Source organism: Myotis brandtii, unplaced genomic scaffold (assembly GCF_000412655.1).
Source record: "Myotis brandtii unplaced genomic scaffold, ASM41265v1 scaffold1167, whole genome shotgun sequence".
NCBI classification, from domain to species: Eukaryota; Metazoa; Chordata; class Mammalia; order Chiroptera; family Vespertilionidae; genus Myotis; species Myotis brandtii.
Genome location: NW_005354039.1, coordinates 56,011 through 75,964, shown reverse-complemented (window position 1 = coordinate 75,964; position 19,954 = coordinate 56,011). Strand labels below are relative to the sequence as shown.

General features: G+C 47.9%; 1 protein-coding gene across 12 annotated transcripts in view; it reads left to right on the top strand.

The window, feature by feature from the left end:
- Window positions 1-19,954, top strand: part of RAP1GAP2 (RAP1 GTPase activating protein 2) — a 234,108-nt gene that overhangs the window by 174,923 nt on the left and 39,231 nt on the right. For 11 of the 12 annotated variants that reach the window (XR_001359646.1, XM_014529230.1, XM_005858289.1 and 8 more), the window contains 7 exons: window positions 810-854; window positions 1,583-1,615; window positions 1,959-2,171; window positions 3,399-3,502; window positions 12,637-12,715; window positions 13,509-13,562; window positions 16,083-16,166. Coding sequence is in view for 11 of the 12 variants with exons in the window: in XM_014529230.1 (XP_014384716.1) it covers window positions 810-854; window positions 1,583-1,615; window positions 1,959-2,171; window positions 3,399-3,502; window positions 12,637-12,715; window positions 13,509-13,562; window positions 16,083-16,166 (612 nt within the window). In the remaining variant the exon portion in view is untranslated. The remainder of the gene's footprint in view (window positions 1-809; window positions 855-1,582; window positions 1,616-1,958; window positions 2,172-3,398; window positions 3,503-12,636; window positions 12,716-13,508; window positions 13,563-16,082; window positions 16,167-19,954) is intronic. The other variant, XM_014529236.1, reaches the window with a different exon arrangement.

Here is a 19,954-nt window from a genome sequence, read left to right as displayed (position 1 = left end):
CGATGCTGCAGGGTGCAGGGGAGCCATTTAACCCAGGCCCCCCGTGGTGTCTGCTCCTTGCAGGGACACATCTGTGAGGGGAAGGGCGGGTGTTAGAATCCTCATTTCACAGAGAAAACAAGGAGCGCTGCAGAAGGCTTAGCATTGTGAAGCGTTACTAATAGCAGGAGAGTGGCAGAATGAGGACCAGGCGCAGGCCACCTGCCTGCCACCCATGGGCCCTCTCACCAGGGAGGGGGTGGAGCTGGTGTGGCATGAGACCCAGAGTCTGGCTCTGACCCCCACAGACATGGGTTCCCTTTCTGCCCCTCACCTCATCCTCTGGGAGACTGGGGGCGATATTTCAACACCATGACGACGATACTGCCTACCCCGGGATAGCAATACGCCATAGCCTTTACTCTATGCCGGTCATTCTTCCACGGGCTTAACATGTTATCCACATTTTACCTTCACCACCATAGTAGGTGCCCTTACTGTTCCCATCTTACAGCTGGGAACACTGAGCCACAGAGAGGTGACTTGCCCAAGGTCGTAAGGTCGTAAGTGACAGTGTTGGGATTTGAACCCTGGTGATCTGGCTGAGTCCATGCCCTTCACCGCCTGCCCTGCTGCCTCGTCCGGGCTGCTGTGAGGTCTGAGTGTGCCGAGGTGTATGACTTGCAAGGGCCCAGCACGTGGCAGCCCTTGGCCGTTATTACCACTGACCCCCAGCTAAGGCAGGTGCTCCCAAGGGTCTCCTTCCTCCGTGCCGTCTCTATTTTGTGGCTCTTGCTTTTCCATGGATCCTCTTTTCCTTGTTTCTGCAGGGGATCAAGCTTGAAGAGCAGAAGCCGGGACCCCAGAAGAACAAGGTGGGCTGGGTGGGCGAGGTGGCAGCCAGGTGGGCCCCGTGAGGGGGCCAGGTGAGAGGAAGGCAGGGGCAGCGGCCAGCATGCTGGGGTCCGCTGTCTCACACCATCTAACTCTGATTTTCACCTTGTTGACTAGGGCATGGTGAGCAGGAAGGCAGGCCTTGGCTGAGGCCTTTAGGCACCGTCAGAGCAGGCTGGGGTGGAGGCCTCGGGGGAGACCTGAGGCTCGCGGTGTGGCCTGGCTCCCGCACACCTGCTCCTGGGAGCGAACCACACAGTGTGTCGGGGTGTCAGGCTCCGCTCCAGGCTCCAGCAGGCAGCCAGCTCTCAGCTTCAGGTTCTGTTCCCAAGGCCCAGGAGTGCAGCTTATCACCTAGAGGCCAGCCCCCTTGCCTGGGGGGGACCAGGGCCGTCGCCCTGTTGGAACCTCCTGGGAGAGCAGCTCGTGTCAGGATGTGTGTGAGGTCCAGCGCCTTGTGTCCTGTGTCTTCCTTCCTCTGCACTGCATCTTCCGCTGGCCCCTTTGCACTCAGGTTCTGTCAGTTCGGGGATGAACTCGAGAGAAGCCAGAGCCCAAGCTGCCTCTAGGCTGTTCACCCGCTTTGGTGCAGCCTGCCAGGCCCCCAACACCTCCCCCCGGACCTGGGGGAGGGAAGGGAAATGGTGACCAAGCTTCACGGGCCGGGCCGTGCTGGGACTGACGGTGGCATTGTGTGTTTGTCTTGCAGGACGACTATATCCCGTACCCCAGCATTGACGAGGTAGGAGCCCCCTGGATCCTGTCTCGGGGGCAAGGCCCAGGGAGCTGATGGCGATGATGGTGATGGTCCCTCTGCCTCCCCATGGTGGGGAGAGCCTTGGGACCTGAGGGCCTGAGACCTTTCCCGTTTGTGACTTCAGCTTTTTTAAAAAAACTCAGGAGTGCCGAAGTTGGAGATAGTGTGGGTCCTGGAGGAGGGGTTCATGCGACTGCCTTTGGATTCCTATATGGGGGTCCCCTCTGTGGGAGTAGCTCAGAGGTGGGGGGATACCACCATTGGCGCCCCTCCACTCCCCCCGCAGACCAGGGCAGGCTGCAGGGCAACACTCTCCCTTTGCCTCCAGGTTGTGGAGAAGGGAGGCCCGTACCCCCTGATCGTCCTGCCCCAATTTGGGGGCTACTGGATCGAGGACCCGGAGAACGTGGGCACGCCCACCTCGCTGGGCAGCAGCATCTGTGAGGAGGAGGAAGAGGACAGCTTCAGCCCCAGCACCTTTGGCTACAAGCTCGAGTGCAAGAGTGAAGCCAGGGCCTACCGCAGGCACTTCCTGGGCAAGGTGAGGCCAGGCCCTGGTGAACGCGGCTGCTGGGGGGGGGGGGGGGGGGGGGGGGGGGGGGGGGTCTGCCTGGGGAGCCCAGCGTCTCTCCCCAGTGCCCCCTCTCTGCCCTCCCCCTCCCTCGCCGCCTGCCTCTGTCCTCCTTGGAGAGGTCTGCCTGGCTCTGCTCCTGGGCGGGGGGCAGGGGGTGTGCAGGAGCCCAGGGGGCTCAGTGTGATGGGTCCTTGTGGGGACCGCCCCCGGCAGATGTTCTAGGAGGCGATGGACTAGGTAGTGCTTGGGGGGTGGAAGGAGAAAATACATTCTCACTCCTTGGAAGTCTCTGTGTCCATGTAAATAGTACGAATCTCTCATGGCCTCACTCAGGCAGGTCCCCTGTGCTTGTGCCGGGATGTGCGCTGAGCCTCTGACTGCTTAACCGGGACAGGTCCGTTTCTTTCCATACATCCCGCCCTTCAGCCTTGCCTGGTTCCGGAAGTCCCCCTTGCCAGGCTCCGGGAGTCTCCGGCCCGTCACCTTTGCTGAGTCTCCGGGGGAGGAGATGGATCAGGATCCCCCTGTCTCCCCGCCTTGTTAGAATGCAGATCCCAGGCCCCGCCCTAATACAGCAGGCTGGGTGCGCCCCCTGAGCCGGGCTGAGACCCACTGTCCAGAGATCTCCCGGCTCCCCTTGGTGGAGGTGCCAGGCCCTGCCCCTCCTTCATTCTCACAAATCGCCTGAAGCCGCAGGGGCTGCTCCCTGGGACGAGGAGTGGACTCAGTGTCTTGTGGGGAAGCACTTGAGCTGCAGTCGAGGCGGGTGTGGGTTTGAATCCCGGATCTGCCGCCTACTAGCTGTGTGACCCTGGAGGGTGACTTAACCTGCCTGCACATGTTTTCTCCATCTGTGACATGGGAGCTGCCCCCATAAAGCCATGGTCTGGGTTAAAGGAGATAATGGGTACTAAGCAATTAGCCCAGTGCCTGGCACAGACAGCCTGAAGATTTGGTCCTCGTCGTCCTCCTCCTCCTCCTCCTCCCCCACTTCCCCCTCCCCCTCCTCCCACGCACTAATCTCCTCCTCCCTCTTCTCCTCCTCCCTCTTCTCCTCTTCCTCCCCATCTATAGCAGCCACAGCTGGTCTTCCTCCTTGCTGTGGGGCTTCTCACTCCTGGGGAAGGAGGTGATTTTGGGGGCTGTGCCTGGAAGGCCCCCTCCTCCCTGCTAACACCCGATTTCTGCTTCTAGGATCATCTAAACTTTTACTGTACCGGTAGCAGTTTGGGGAACCTGCTCCTGTCCATCAAGTGCGAGGAGGTGGAGGGCATTGAGTACCTTCGGATTATTCTCAGGTGGGGCTGCGGCACGGTTGGAGACCACACCCCTAGTGGTGGGGACCCAGATGGAGACAGACCGGCCTATGTTCTATGTTCGGGTTGCCAGGCAGGAAGACCAGGTGTTTTGCCAGCTGACTGATTGTGGGAGTCGGAGTGGCATCCTGGTCTCAAGGTCACGTAGACCTTACCCTCACCCGCCTGTCTCTGGCTGTGAGGAAGACGGAGAGGAAAAATAGCGATGGCTCATTTTGCAGAGACACAGTCCCACGTGGTCCTGGGAGAGGGTTTGCCGGGACCCTGCCCATGGCACACATCCAGTCGGGAACTATAGACCCCAAAGTGTCCGCGTGCCTGCTGGGTCCTCAGGATGTGGTGGTGGCCACAACAGGAGCACCGATTTACAGCTAAGCCAGGGACCTCTCCGGAACCGGCTTCCGTTCGGTTCGACTAACATGTCCCGTGGAACCGCCTTTGTACCAGGAACTGTGATAGGGGCTTGGGCGGCAGTGGTGACTGAGCGGTGGTCCCTCCTCTCCAGAGGGAGAGAAGAAGGGGATTTCAGTGTGTGGCGCAGGTGCTGCTTCAGTGACAGGCACAGGGTGCTGTGGAGCACAGAGTCCGTCTCATTCCTCTCTGTCCCTGGGCCGGTGGGGAAGCCAGGACGGCCAGTGCGAAGGCCGAGGCCGGTGCTTGGCAGGGAGCTGTGAACTGTCAGGCTCCCGATCCCTACTTGTTGAATCAAATTGGAAGTCCTTGAAGGAAATGAACAATAACATTTGGAAAAGAGCAATAACATTTTTTTCTGCCCAAATTTTGAGATAAATATGGGAGGGGACAGGGACACGGAGCCCTGTGATGGGAGAGGTGGGGCGGTACCGGGAAGTTGTTAGCAAAAATCAAAGGAGAGCATCCGGCTGGTCCATTGATGATGCTGCAGAGAAGCTGGGGGAGATGTGGAGGTGCTGCTGCAGCCGGCCAGCAGCCTGCGGAAAGGAAGGCTGCTGAGCTGAAGGCTACTGCTGCATCCCGAGCTAGAGGAGAGCCAGGTGCAGCAAGAAGGGAGTCGCCAGGGCTGAAAAAGAAGAAAAAGAAGAAGGAAAGGAAGACGAGGAAGAAGAAAAGGATGATGAGGAGGAAGAAGATGAAGATGATGAAGAGGCTGGTTCTAGCACAATTTTTTTTTCTTGTCTATAAAGCATTTAACCTCCTGCACACAACTCACTCCTTTTAAAGAAAAAAATTGAGAAGGAAGGCTGTGTAAGATTTGTTTTTAAACTGTACAGTGTCTTTTTTTGTATAGTTAACACACTATCGAATATATCTTTAGATAGCCCTGCCCTGGTGCTATTTCCTTTCTTTCTTTTCTAAAAAATGTTTTTATTGATTTTAGAGTGAGAGGAAGGGAGAGGGAGAGAGAGAGAGAGAGAAACATTGATTGGCTGCCTCCTGCATGCCCACTATTGGGGATTGAGCCAGTAACCCGGGCATGTGTTCTGACTGGGACCTCTCGCTACATGGGCCAACGTACAACCAACTGAGCCAAGCCAGCCAATAAAGAAGGAATATGCTAATTGCTGCCACGCCCTCAAAGATGGTGGCACCCACAGCCTCAAGATGCGCCCAGTCCCCTCAGCCCCCCAGCTGCCCAGGGCTGCCCGAGGCTCAGGTAACCAGGGACGGCCGAGCTTGCGCTGTCGGCAGTGGCAGCAGCAGAGGTGTGATGGGGGCGTCACCTTCCCCTGTTCACCGGGTCGCCTCCCGCCCCTGAGGGCTCCTGAACTGTGAGAGGGGGCAGGCCGGGCTGAGGGACCCCCCTCCAGTGCATGAATTTTCATGCACTGGGCCTCTAGTATATATGTAATGATTAAAATATGCAGAAATTCACAGAATACAATTATAGTGGTAGATTAAAACACACTTCTTATCACTTACAGCTCAACACAACTTATCACTTACAGATAGGAAATGAGAGGATTTGGATAATTTCAGTATTATTTATGTGAATTATATATATTGGTCTTTATTTGTATCTATCTATATTTAACTATCAAACTATCTAACAGAGATTTCTGCTGCTTTTCAAGTGCCTGTGGAATATCTACACATTGATTGTAAGGAGATCAGTGGTTTTCTGAGAATGTGCTGCAACAGTCATCTTGGAGCAAAGCGAAAAACAAAAAACAAAACTCAAACTTCTAGGCGCTGACCATTTAAAAGATAATAAAGCCCAGACAGTGTGGTTCAGTGGTTGAGGATTGATCCATGCACTGAGAGGTCCCTGGTTCGAGTCCCGGTCAGGGCACATGCCTGGGTTGCAGGCTCCATCCCAGTAGGGAATGTGCAGGGTCAGCTGAGTGTTTTCATCTCTTTAACCCTCTGCCTGCCTCTCTCTTTCAAAACAAAACAAAAAACCAAACACATGTTTTTTTAAAAATGACAATAAAAATTTAAACATGCACATACATATATATTTGAATATAAATATGTAAGATATATAAAGACATAAGTAATAACATATATTCCTATTCCCTTTTTATTTCTAGAATTCTATAGAACATTGTTCTGTGACTTCTCTTAACAATATATCTAGAGTTCTTTCTATATTAGTACATGGAGAAGTTAGCTTGTTAATTCCTTTTACTGCTGCATAGTATTCCATTACATGGACATGAAATAATTTATTTAATAAATCCCCTATTAATGGCTATTGTCAGTATTTTGGTATCACAAATAATGCTGCAATGAGTAACCTGGTACAAATTGTATGGTTTAAAATAATTTCTCAGAAGTGAGTTGGCTGGGTCAAAACATAAATGCATTCGTGTTTTAATAGATATTGCCAACTAGCCTTCTGGAGGAGGTCTGTAACCTTGAACCATTACCAGTAATGTATCAGAGTACTTATTTTCCCAAAGCCTCTCCAACAGAATATTTTGTCAAGCACTTGGATTTTTGCCAATCTGATCAGCAAAAATAATATGTTAGTGTAGTTTAAATTTACAATAATTTTGCTGAATTATGTTGGGCATCTCTTCATATATTTAAGGAACACATGTATTTATTTTCTGTACAGTGTGTTTATAACCTTTGCTTCTTTTTAAAATTGAATTGTTAGTCCAAATTTCTATTTTTAAAAATCTTGCAGATAATTCTTGATAGCATGTGGATTTAGGAACCAATCTCTTGTGGCACAAAGTAAATATGTATAAATTTCAAAAAGCAGATACTTTGCCAAACATATTTGCTTTTATAATTCGATACATTGTAGCTACTCAGTATGGCTGCTGTTATTATCAATATTGTTATCTAAAGGGAATAAGAGGAAGGAATTAAGAAAGATTAAGGCCAACAAATAAATTAGAAATAAAATGAGCACAAGACTTGATGTATAAATCTAGGCTACAGATTTATATGTAGTGTAGAAAAAGATATACTTCATTTGGAAGAAAAAAACAACAAAATAGGTAACTAGCTAGTCAAATATAGATAAACATAAAATAAAAACCTACAAAATTAGGCATTAGGAAAGGCATATAACCACAGATGTGAAGAAGATTAAAAAATTACTAATAGATGTTATATTCAATCCACATTATTATACTGGGAATTTTATTTGAAACAGATGCCTTTCTAGGAAAGCATGCTAATTTAACACGAGATTAAAAACCCGAACAATAACTATGTAATAAATGGAAAAGTTTGCAAAAAATTCTCTCTCCAAAAGTGTGTAGGTCTGGATGGTTTGCAGGTAGTTATTTTAGGCTCACAAGGAACAGATTTCTTGCTGCTTAAATTGCTCAATAGAAACAAATATGGGAAGCTTCCCAATTAATTTAACAATGCTTAGGAGATTCTCATGAACGATATTAGACCAATGAAAGGAAAAAAGAAAGAGAAGAAAATAGGGCCCAATATTCCTTATGAATATGGAAGTAAAGATTCTAAATAAAATACCAATTCCAGCAACTCAAATCTAAGCAGTCTATTAACAGAATCATTCACTATAGCCAAGAAAGAGTTACTTTAGGAATGCAGAAATGGTTGATATTAGGAAATTATTTGTCCACTCAGTGTTTGTCTAACCAAAGCATAACAATGTATGCCAGACTTTCTCTAGGGAGAGGGACATGTGAGGAATAAGCGCTTGTTACCTGGCTATAGGAAGCATTCCGTTCCCATTAGGTATTCTTATTCCTTCTTCTTACTCATCTTCTCCTATGGACATGGATTATTATTGGCTTGGGAGGATGATCCAAAGATAGATGGTCTGGGAGAAGTGAAAGAAGTTCCCAAGAGCTGGAATGTGGAGTGTGTGTATACATGTGTATAGTACGTGTGAATGTGTGTAAGGTTGAATGGTCGTGCTGGGAAGATTTTTAAAAAGGCGAAATCGTGTATAAACTCTGTCTAGGAACTTAGATTTTAATCCTGTGAGCAAATAGGAAAGGTCCTGGAAGGAGACCGTCATGACCAGACTTGCACTGTGGAATGAACACTGCCTAGGGTAAGGAAGAGGGCTTGAAGGGAAGGCAAAGCCAGCAAGCAGCCGGCAGATGAGTCAGGAGGCAGCCTTGATGAGTCAGGTGACTGTCATATATTATGAATGGCGCCTCAAGAGCTGTGCTATCCAATGGCCCTGATGGGAACTGGAACCAGGGTGCCTGGCACTGAGGATAGAGCAAAATGGGGGGAAAATTCCAAAATACCCAGGGAAAACGGACATTAAGAAAGAGCCGAAAATACCAACAATGAGAGAGGGATTTAATCCAATGAAATGTAAATAATGGTACTCTTTCAAAATGAGTTAAATAGATTTAAGATTCTCAGAAGATAAAGAATAGCATCTATAAAAGGGATAATAAATTATGATACAATGAATGAATAGAAATGAATCCAGAATGGATATACATGGGTATGAAAAGGAAACAATTTCAATTATTGGAAATAAAAAAATAGTTGTTGAAGTAAAAACACTTAATACATTGGATACATCCTAGTCTTTTAACAGTCAAAGTGGATCTGTGAATTGGAATTCGTCAAGAAATTCAACAAGAGCACAGTCCAGATATAGTGATAAAGTATATGAAAAAGAAGATGAATGGATACTGGGCTGAGAGGCCCCAGCATTTGTCTTAAAGGAGTTCCAGAGGAAAAGCATGGAGAAGCCAGTGGAGAAGAACTATCCGAAGAGAGAATGGCTGAGAATACTTCAGAATTGAAGAAAGGAAGCACACCTGTGGTGCTGGACAAGATTTTAAAACAAAACAATACTTCTAGACACATTGAAGTGAAATATTAGGACATCAAAGATAAAGAGAAGCCCTGGCACATGCGGCTCAGTTGGTTGGGAGTTGAAAGGTTGCTCATTCCATTCCCGGTCAGGGCACATACCTGGTTGTGGGCTCGATCCCGGGGAGAGGCCATGCTGGAGGCAGCTGATCCATGTTTCTTTCTGACATCTATGTTTTTCTCTCTCTAGCCCTCTACCTTCCTCTCTCTCTCTAAAAAAACAACAAAGTACAAAAAAACACCAACAAAAAGAGAACATTTTAAAGCGACCTGAGAACAAGGACATTATCTGTGAAGTAATGACAACCAGGCTGAGAGCAGACTTCTTATCAGCCACGGCACAATTTCTTGTCAGCAATGGGAAAATATTTTGAAAATATTGAAGGAAAGAAAGAAAGAATCCTTTCAACCTAAAATTCTATACCCAGAAAAACTATTCGCAAAGACAAAATAAGACTGTTTTTAGACATAAAGAAAATGAAGGGAGTGGTGTACTACTTACACACTCTCCCTGAAAGAATAACTAAAGGGTGTGGATCAGCCAGAAGAAAAGAGAAACCAAAAGAAAAGATGCAATTATAAAGTGACAAGAAATAGGCAAATTACATTGATAAAATTGATTACTGATTGGAAAAAAGAAGTCATTTGTGTGTTTAAAGAGGCTTGAGCTAAATTTATAAACAAAAGTAGAAGGGCAATGGGATGAGAAGGGTTCAGTAGTTACTGTTTACCCTTCTCTCCTCAAGAGAGAGATATCAAATAAGTTTAGAGTTTGTTGGGCAAGTATATAAATATGTGTATTAGAAGTTATAGAAATACAATCAAGAGAGAGATATCAAATAAGTTTAGAGTTTGTTGGGCTCTAAACTTATATATGTGTATTATAAATATGTGTATTAGAAGTTATAGAAATACAATGTATAGCAGAGTGACAAAAAGTATTTAAAAAACTCTATTAAACTGAAGACAGGAAAGGAGAAAAAAACCCACCATAAAACATAGGGTAATAGAAAACACCATATAATAAAAGTCGAAATACATTAGTAATCACAATAAGTAAAAATAGTTTAAAATAGCCTATGAAAACTCCAGACGGAACCAAAAACACAGCTATATTCTGCTTGTAAAAGACATACCTAAAGAAAAACAATGTGAAAAGATTTAAGATGAAGAAATGGAAAAAGATATGCTGGGAAAATACCCACCAAGAAAGGATGGCATAACAATATTAATATCAGACAAAATAGAATTTCAGGAAAAAAGCACTAGTAGGGTAAGAGGAGCACTCCTTGGTAACTTGGGGGCACCTCTTCCCACTCTTGATGTTTCCTGTGGTGTGGAGGGAGCACTTGGTGCAACACCGCTGGCTCTCTCCGCCCTCTCCGTTAGGTGCATTTGGGAGCAAGAACTTGACACATGCACCTGTGTTCTTCCCCTTTCCCTCTTGGAGCTAGCTGCCATCAGGGCTTCCCTCTGCCCCCCTGGACTGCAAGTCCCCCCTGAGCAGACCCCACGCGAGGAGGCTTGCCCCTGCCCAGCACTGGCTGTGACTGGGTGGGTAATTCTGGAGTTCAGTGAGAAGATTCATTTCATCTTCACGCTAACCTGCGTGCCTCCTCTTGGCCTTGACCAATAACAAAGGAGTTATTTTGACTTCCAAATGCCTTACTCTTCATTTTTTGTTTGTTTCTGAATGTGTTCATAACCTGGGCAAGGAAAGATGCCCTTTAAGGGAGCCTCAGGGTCCTCAGCCTACGTGATGATAAAGAGAACAGTCCACCCAGAAGATCTAACAGTCCTGAACGTGTAAACCCGTACTTAGTAACTTAGTTTTGAATTTAAAAAGCCCAAAACTGTTAGGAATATAAGGAGAAGTAGACAAATCCTCGGTTATGATGGGAGATTTCAGTAACATCTCTCATATACCGATGGACAAGCAGACAAAAAATTGAGAGGATATAGAAGATTTGAACAATACAATGAACAAATTTGATCTCGTAACATACTTCCCTGAACTCAACAAAAGAAAAATGTACATTCTTTTCACATCCATAGAAAACCGGAAAAAAAGTCCATGAATTAAGTCAGATCTCTCATATACCGATGGACAAGCAGACAAAAAATTGTGAGGATATAGGAGATTTGAACAATACAATAAACAAATTTGATCTCGTAACATACTTTCCCGAACTCAACAAAAGAAAAACGTACATTCTTTTCAAATCCATATAAAACGGGAAAAAAGTCCATGAATTAAGTCAATACATTTCAAATAATATCATACAGATTATGTTCCATGAATATAAAAAATTTAGAAATCAACAGTTAGAATACTGAAGGAAAAACAGTCATACATTTGGAGAGTTAAGGAAAAATCCTTTTAAATAAATCATGGGCTAAAGGGGAAATCACAAAAGAATTGACAAAATATTTAGACCTAAATGACAATGAAAATACTACTTATCAATGTGTGGGATGCAAAAAAAAAAAGTAGAGAAAGATGTATAGTTTTAAATGCATTCATAAAAACGAAGAAAGATTAAATGTGTAAGTGTGTGGGTCAAGAAGTTAGAAAAAGAATAGGGAAAAAAAAACAACCCAAAGAAAACAGAAGGAAGGAAATAGAGAAAAGAACAAGCTAGCCAAGTAGAAAGCAAAAATAACAAAGAAATAGAGACAATCAACAAAACTGAAAGCTGTCTACCTGAAAAGATGAATAGACAACCCCCTAGGGAGGGCTGAGGAAGGAAAACAGAAAATACACAGATGGTATTACAGCCATGAAGGAACGGACTCAACTGCAAATAGAGATGAAGGGCTAAGAGAACCCCAAACAACTTTATACCAATGCATTTGAGGATAATTTTATAGAAAAATATAAATGACCAAAATTGATCCAATAAGGAATGGAAAACCTAAAAATTCACCATTAAATAATGGAATTGGTAGCCCAGGGATCCTCCCACAAAAAAAAGAGGCCCAGAGATTTCACAGATGATTTCTAGCAAACCTTTAAGAATCAGAAAATCCCTGTGGTATACAAACTCTTTCACACGATGAGAAGCTCTCCATCAACTTTATGAGGCTGGAATAACACCCTGATATCAAAACCTGACAAGGGAAGCACAAGGAAAAAAAAAATAGGCCAGTGTTGCTATTGAACGTAGATGTGAAACTCTAAATAAAACATTAGCAAATTAAATTTAGCTTGATATGAAAAAATAATACGTACGCAAGTGGAATTTTACCCTTGGAATGAAAAGATGGCTCAACAGAAATGTAATCCACTAGGTTTTACAGATTAAAAACCCTATAATTATCTCAGCAGATGCAGAAAAGCATTCAGTAGAATTCAACACACTCATAATGTGCTAAATGAATTGGGAACAGGATAAATTTAGAGTCTTATGGTAAATCCCTTTATAAAGCAACTTTCATCCCATTTATATTTTGAGTAAATCCAGATTTTCAGATATTAGTTTCTTTTTATAAAGGTTTAGTTGCATGTGAGAACCTAAATATATATAGAAGCTGTGCCCAGTGCTCTGGGAGAACACAAAAAACCCACAAAGAGACCCAAAAAATCATGGGGAACTTGAAGGTGACGATTTGGCTTTTCCCATATTTTGGTTTTGGACAGCTTTACCAGGCAGGTCCTTTATATGTCGTCCCCCCCCCCCCCCCCCAGTGTGAGGTACCTATGTAGCATTTCATTTTCCCACCACTTGAGTGTGGTGCCCATCGCGTGGGTTGGGTGGAACGAGGCAGATCTGACCTGGGGAGACGTGAAGCAAGTGTCCCTGCCCTGAGGTCTGGCGTGATCTCAGCCACCTTCCTCACTGATTCCTCTCCTTTTGCAGGTCCAAAGTGAAGACGGTGCATGAACGGATCCCCTTGGCGGGCCTGAGCAAGCTGCCCAGCATCCCTCAGATTGCCAAGGTAAAGCCAAGCCCCGAGAGAAGGCGGCTGCCTCTTCTAGCCCAGGGCTGGCCTCTGGGTGGGGGTGCAGGCTTGTCCCTTGGGGCGGGGAAGGCCACTGTACTCTCTGGCCCTTGACTGCATGGATGGGGTTGGCGAGTGGAGCGGGGGGTGGGGGGCTGTTGGCAGACACCTCTGTCTTCCCAACACCCTCCCTATCTCATCCTCAGTATAATCCGGGGCCTCTGCCCCCGAGTTCACAGCTAGTTCAGGAGACAGGAGACGTGGAAAGGGAGGGCTGGGTATGGAGAGTAGGACTTCAGAGGAGGAAGAGGAGGGAGGGGTGGCTAGGGAGCCTGCACAGCAGAGGAGAGTTGGGCTTAGGGATGGCTGGGCTGTTGATGCAAATGGAGGAGCCCTCAGGCAGGAGCCACCAGCTGGCCGGGCGGGGAGGGAGGGGTTGGCAGGGAAGGGGGGAGGTGGGGGGGGGATTGTGTCTGTTCTGGGATCCTGGGAACTTGGGAGCCGAATCAGCCAGTGGGAAGAGAAGGATGGTCAGCTGGACCCGCACTTAGGGAGCGGGAATGCTCGGTGGAATTGTGCCCAGTGTCTTCGGTGGCTTCACTTCATCAGGAACCCAGGAAGTTAGTTGACTTCCCTGGCCACTGGCTAGTGAGCAGCAGAGCCCCGATCCAACGCCAGGCCTCCCGACACCACAGGCCCTGGCCTCCCGTGCGCTTTCCCCAGTGGGCAGGGGAGCCCAGCTGCTCTCCAGATGTGGTTCCTGAACTGTGTGTTCTCTTTCCCTACTCAGGCGTTCTGCGATGACGCAGTGGGACTGAAATTCAGCCCTGTCCTGTACCCCAAGGTGAGATGTCCCCCCTCCCCTCCCCCAGGGCTCCGCCGCTGGGCTCGGATCTGTACACCGGGGGCTCTGTGGGAATCCTCTGCATCTTGGTGGGGGTTTGTGGGGTCTCTGTGATAAACCTCCATGTCTCCCCTCTCCCTGCTCATCCTTCACAAACTGGCCAAGCCTGGGTCTCCGGCTGGAGACGTCCCCAGCTGTGTGCAGGCGGCAGAGGGCTAGCAGGGTGGCAGCTTCTCCACCTTCCAGCTCCTCTGCTCCTGCAGCCCTGAGTCAGCGCTGGGGGATGTTGCACCTCTAGCTGGGGATGGTGCAGACCTGGTCAGCCATCACAGGAGAGTGACGGGGGCAGAAGGCAGACCCCCACTAAAAAGGAAGAGGCCAGACTGCAGCTCCTCATTGACAATGTTACCGCAGCTCTGAGGCCTTACAAGCCCCTGCTCGGCCCTACATCATAAACCGGCTGGTTCTAGTTATTAGTTTCCTTAGGACTGTCCTAGTCTTCACCCCGGTTCTGATGTGGGCGTGGGGGCGGAGGGGGGAGCAATAATAACACAACAACCCAACAACCCACTGAAGAACCATTATGGCGGGACAGGACTTAAATCACCCACAGACAGCGAATTGCGTTAGATTGGCCGCAGGAAGAGGCCCCGTGCACCCACTGCTGCTTCGTGAGCCGGCGGGTCTGGAGAGAGGCTGGGTGCAGGGCTGAGCTGAGCCTGCGCTGTGGCCGCTGGGCTTGCTGGGGCAGGTTCGGTCCATGCCCGAGTCCCAGTTCCGAGAGCCAGGGAGCGCGAGCTGAAATGTTTGGCGGGGAAGGGAGGCACTGTCCTGGCTGGACGTCCAGAACCCCCTGGAACAGACCCTTAAATGTCCACGATTGGATGGGACACTCTGCTGATGGCTGAGCTCATGACAGGGCCTCTCTGCACAGAGAAGGCGCCAGAGCCCTTCTCTCAGGCACCTCTTTCCAGCGCTCTGGGCATCCATAGGCACTTAGCGGTAATATGCTGCACTCCGCTGAACACTTTCTGTCACTGCAAATGCCCTTCTTTTTATAATTAAAGCTGGATTAGTGAGGTTTAACCAAACATTACAGCCCCACCATAACGGCCCAACTTAACGACAAGTTGGGCAGTTTTTGTTGTCAGATCATATCCACGGAGAGAGCCTAATGACGCCCATTTGCATAGTTCTCTCTGTCACTTGGGAAGCCTCCTGCTCTGGTAGCAATGGAGGAGCAGCTGGGTTTTCATGTTTTCTACATTTGAAGGACTGCTTAGTCCGGCTGGGATGTTACTCTGGCTGGTGTGTGTGTGTGTGTGTGTGTGTGTGTGTGTGTGTGTGAGTGTTTTTAAAATTCACAGAGTTTAGAATGTTCCTTGGAAGGTCTCCATGGCCGGGTGCCTCTTCCCTGGCAGGGCAGCTGCTCTGCTCCTCTGAGTCATCCCAGCAGCGAGTGGGTGGCTCCCTGCGGGTCGGCCAGCGGTGCTCTTCCAGGGGGAGCCGACAAGTGTCCATTTCCCAGGCAGCTGCGGGCCTCCCAGAGACATGTAATGTGTGGCAACCTAACACGGGCCTCGTATTGCGGCCAGACAAGTCGCGCCTGGTTTGTTTCTCCCGTAACATGAGGTTGGATCCCTCCTTTTTATTGCAAAGGATATCCCAATAGCGTCCAAATCTTCCCTCCCCCACTGAGCTGGGTCCACTCTAATCTTTCTGGGGAATTACATTGATGATGATGATGATGAGGAGGAGGAGGAGGAGGAGGATGACAGCTGCTCTGTGCTCAGCACTTTAAGTGCTTGGTCTCATTGAATCTTCACAACCACACATCTCCACTTCACGGATGAGGAAACCGAGGCCCAGAGAAGTTAAGTGGCTCACTCGGATCTGTAACGGTAAAAGCAGCAGATTCCCAATTGGAGTTTAGCGTTTCTGACCCTCAGATCCCTACTCTTGGAAGCGAAATGGAAGATGATATAAAACCAGTGGTCAGGTTTCTTTGCCCTTTGCGGATTGTATTGGGTGTGTCACTCCTAACAGGGGGCTCCGTGTAGACTCTCACTTACAGATAAAGGGGATTAAAGTCCGGCCGGAGCAGTGCCTTGTCAAAATCACCTGCTGATTACAGGTGGAAGGAGAGCTGGTGTCACCCTCGCTTACCAGTTTTGGGGGCCTGGCTTCACTTTTCACACCACAGGTAACACACTGGGGTATCATCAGTTCCCTGAGTCCTGCTGGACCCCCTGTGTGCCCAGGCCTTGGCCGGCACATCTGGATGGGAATGGAATCAGTGATCCAGAGGTTTGGCCACGACTGGGGAACGCTCAGGTGTTGAGATGTAGCTAAGAGCTTTGGAGTTGCATCCTGACCACCTACTTTTGACATCACCCTCTCTCCCCTTCTGCGTGTGGGTGTCTCATGTCAGGGGGCACACTCTCCACTGAAATGGGTGCTTCCCCCTCCATTTCCCTCCAAATGAATAAACAACCTGATTTTTCTTCCCACATTTTCCAGGCCTCCCACATGATTGTGTCCTATGATGAGCATGATGTCAAGAACACATTCAAATTTGGGGTCATTTATCAAAAAGCCAAGCAGGTAAGCACCACGAACCCATGCTGGTCACCATATCCTCTGGGTTCTTGCTGGGGACTCTTTATTTCTTCTCCCGAGTACAAGAGCCCTGTACCATGTTCTTGAATATCTTGAATACAACGATTTTAAGTATGAGTTAGACTGGAGGTGTGTGAGGAGCAGGGGACTCCTCACACAGAGGCCTGCAAAGCCTTTAAGTGGCAATGTAGTTTTCCATGCAGTAAATTCTAAATCTCCCCAGCTGCCTTAGCTCATCTGCTGGTCACAAGAAAAATCAGACTGGGTAGAGGGAATGGATTAGCCCAAGCTGCTCTCTTTGCCCACCGTCCTCCCAGCTGGCAAGAGCTTTCTCTCCCCAGACTTCAGTAGTGCGGGAGCCAGTTGTGTGCATTTGTTCCCAAATCTGTGTTCAGCGACGTCATGTTTGTAGCTGGAATTCAGCTATGGTGGAAGTATTTGCACCATGGTAATTGGCAAACACCAGGGCTTCTGTTTCCCAGTTTGGAGAACTGGTTGTTAAAAAATTTACCTGTGCACCCACTGCTCCCCCGGCCCCCTCTGTCTCTTTTAGCTTTGTAGTTACCAGTAGTGTTTCTCAAAATGTGTTCCATGAGACAGTCTGGTGAAGTACTCTGTGAACAAATGACACGGAGGGGCTTTGGTTGTACAGAAACATTTTAAAGGCTCTAAGAACCCCCATGTGAAAGAACTCCTTAGAACTCTGTCGCATCTTTACTAACATCTTGAGCAGTAGCCTGCTTGAACAGGCTAATGATGCCTCACCAAGGTTTTATGAAAGAAGGTTCCACACTCATTTTTTCTTTGTATCATCCAGGATCCTAGCATGGGACTTTGTATAATTACACTCATAATGTTTTGTGATGTGAATTAACGAGTGAATAAAAGTTTTGGCCCTGCTAATGGTAGCTCAACAGTACCTTTCACTCTTATCCGTGGAGTGTCTCCCCCCCCCCCCCCCCCCCCCCCGTGTGTGTCTGGCTACATAATAGCCGACTTCCTTGTCTGAAGATATTAGACCACAAGAGACATGTGTTCGCTTAAAAACACTCTAATTAAGTGAAGAGTTTAGGAGCTGAAAAACCAACACAGATAAATCATGTAATTGAAGGGAGATTATTCAGGTAGCCGCTCTGATTGCTTTCACATATTGCATTTTTATTTTGTACAGCTCTGCTCATGTAACCCACCTAATTAAAGCTCGTTGCTTGTGAAATTTACCAAAGCAGATCTCATAAAGTGATTACAATCCAATGTTCCAGCAAAGTTATAATTACTGAACACTAACCATCCACCTCCAAGCAGGAGTCTGTCTGTTGTTTATGTACCTGATGCTGTGGAGGCAAGGTGGGGGCGCGCGGGGAGATGTCTTTTTTTTTTTTTTTAACTTGGCAGATTGTTGTTCTGCAAACCTACAGCCTGGGGACATTTAACGTGAACATTTGCTGCATGAAAGCCCTATGCTGGTCGCAGGGTATAAATAAGCCCCATCTAACTCTTCTGTTTGTCAGGCACTGTGCTGAGCATTGTGGGGGATACAAGTGATGACTAAGACCCCCTCCCTGAGTGCATGGTCAAGCTCAAGGCCAGTACAAAATAAAGATAATGCTCATACCAGGCTGGGTATACATTTGGAGAGAGTTCTAGCTGAAATGTTTTCTCAGAAGGAGATGTTGTTGCCTGGAGCTAGTTGTTCTCCCACACTCGGCCTCATAACCTGGGGCTGATGGGATGCTGGGCTAGAGTTGGGATGGCTTCCTGGCACGCTATGAAAGTTTTCTGTGCAGGGCTAGATGGTAAATATTTTAGACTTCATGGGCCTACTGTCTCTGTTGTGGCCACTCAACTCTGCCTCTGTAGTGCAAAGGCAGCCAAAGGCAATATGTAAATGAGTTGGCCTGATTGTGTTCCAATAAAATTTTATTTATAAAAACAGGCAGCAGGCCAGACTTGGCCCACAGGGCATAGTTTGCAGGCCTCTGCTAGAGAGTGGTGTGTCCCAAACTTCAGACATTCACAAACCATACTCAGTATAGTTTGTCCCACTGTATGGCACTGTTACAGTTTTTATCACACCGCTTAATCAATTGCTTAATATTTTTTTAAAAAGTTTTTTCAACTGAAATGCATTTATTATTATTTTTAATATGTTTTTTTTTTTATTTCAGAGAGGAAGGGAGAGGGAGAGAGAGATAGAAACATCAATGAAGAGAGCGAATCATTGATTGACTGCTTCCTGTATGCCCCCTACTGGGGATTGAGCCCACAATCCCAGTATATGCCCTACCCAGGGATCGAACTGGGACCTCCTGGTTCATAGGTTGATGTTCTCCCACTGAGCCATGCCGGCCGGGCTGAAATGCATTTATTTTTAAAGGAAATTTTTATATTGATACTCTAATTGGAAAATCAGTATCGTTGTACATGAAATGAAGGTGGTTCTAAACAGAAATACTGTAAAAGTTAAAAGTTACTGAAGTCTAACTAGATTCTGTTACCCGTTGAAGGGTTGGAACCTGGGCTCAGCTCTTCTTTGTTTAATGTACTTGTTAAGGAGGTGTTAAAGAACACCTGTTGGAGACTTTCTCCTTCAAGCGGTGGTGCAGACTGGAGTGTCTGTGTCATCTGAGCCTGCTCATGGCCATCTGTGGATGCTTGCGGAGCCCTCAGCTGTTTGCAGATCCTGCCACTGTGGGAGAGCCTGTTGATCGGTGGGCCACTCAGTGTTTCAGGCCTGTCACAATTGTAGAGCCAACTACTGTTTTTAGCTTTGCCTTCTATTTAAAAACGTTATTAAACTTCTGATTTTTAGATATTTGTAGATTTACATGTAGTTGTAAGAAATTTATAGAAAGATCTGTGTACCCTTTACCCAGTTTCCCCCACTGGTAATCCTATATAATAAAGAGCTAATATGCTAATTAGACCGGATGGCGGAATGACCTTCCTGAACGACCTTTCGGATGACCTTCCAGAACAACCAGTGGGTGTGGGGTGGGGCCTCAAGGCAGCTGGGGCTGCGAGGGCCTACTCTTGCATGATTTTCGTTTATCGGGCCTCTAGTGTCTTATAAAACTAATAGGGGCCTGGTGCACAGATTTGTGCACCGGTGGCGTCCCTTGGCCTGGCCTGTGGGGCTCTCTGACATCCCCCGAGGGCTTCCGGGTTGCAAGAGGGTGCAGGCAAGGCCAAGGGACCCCACTGGGCCTCTAGTATGCATATAAGATCTTTGGTTAATCTCTTCCCACCCTCCCCATTTCTCCCTCCCGATTTCTCTCTGAGATTCATTAGTCTGTTCAATGTTTCCATGCCTGTGGTTTCTGCTCCTGTGTTGAGCGTCTGCCCCCTGGTGGTCAGTGTGGGTCATAGCTACCAGCCGGTTGGCCATTCGCTTAGTCTTTTATATAGACTAGAGGCCTGGTGCACAAAAATTTGTGCACTCGGGGTGGGGGAGGGGGGGGTCCCTCAGCCCGGCCTGTGCCCTCTCGCAGTCTGGGACCCCTCAGGAGATAACGACCTGCTGGCTTAGGCCTGCTCCTGGGTGGCAGAGGGCAGGCCCAATCCCTAGGTGCAGCCCCTGGTCGGGCTCAGAGCAGGGCTGATTGGGGAGTTGGGGCGCCGCCCCCTGTCATGCACAAAGCAGGGCGTATCGGGAGGTTGCGATGCCACCCCTAGTCACGCTCAGGGTAGGGCCGATTGGGGGGTTGGGGCACCGCCCCCTGTCACACTCAAGGCAGGGTCGATGGGGAGGTTGCGGCGCCACCCCCTGTCAC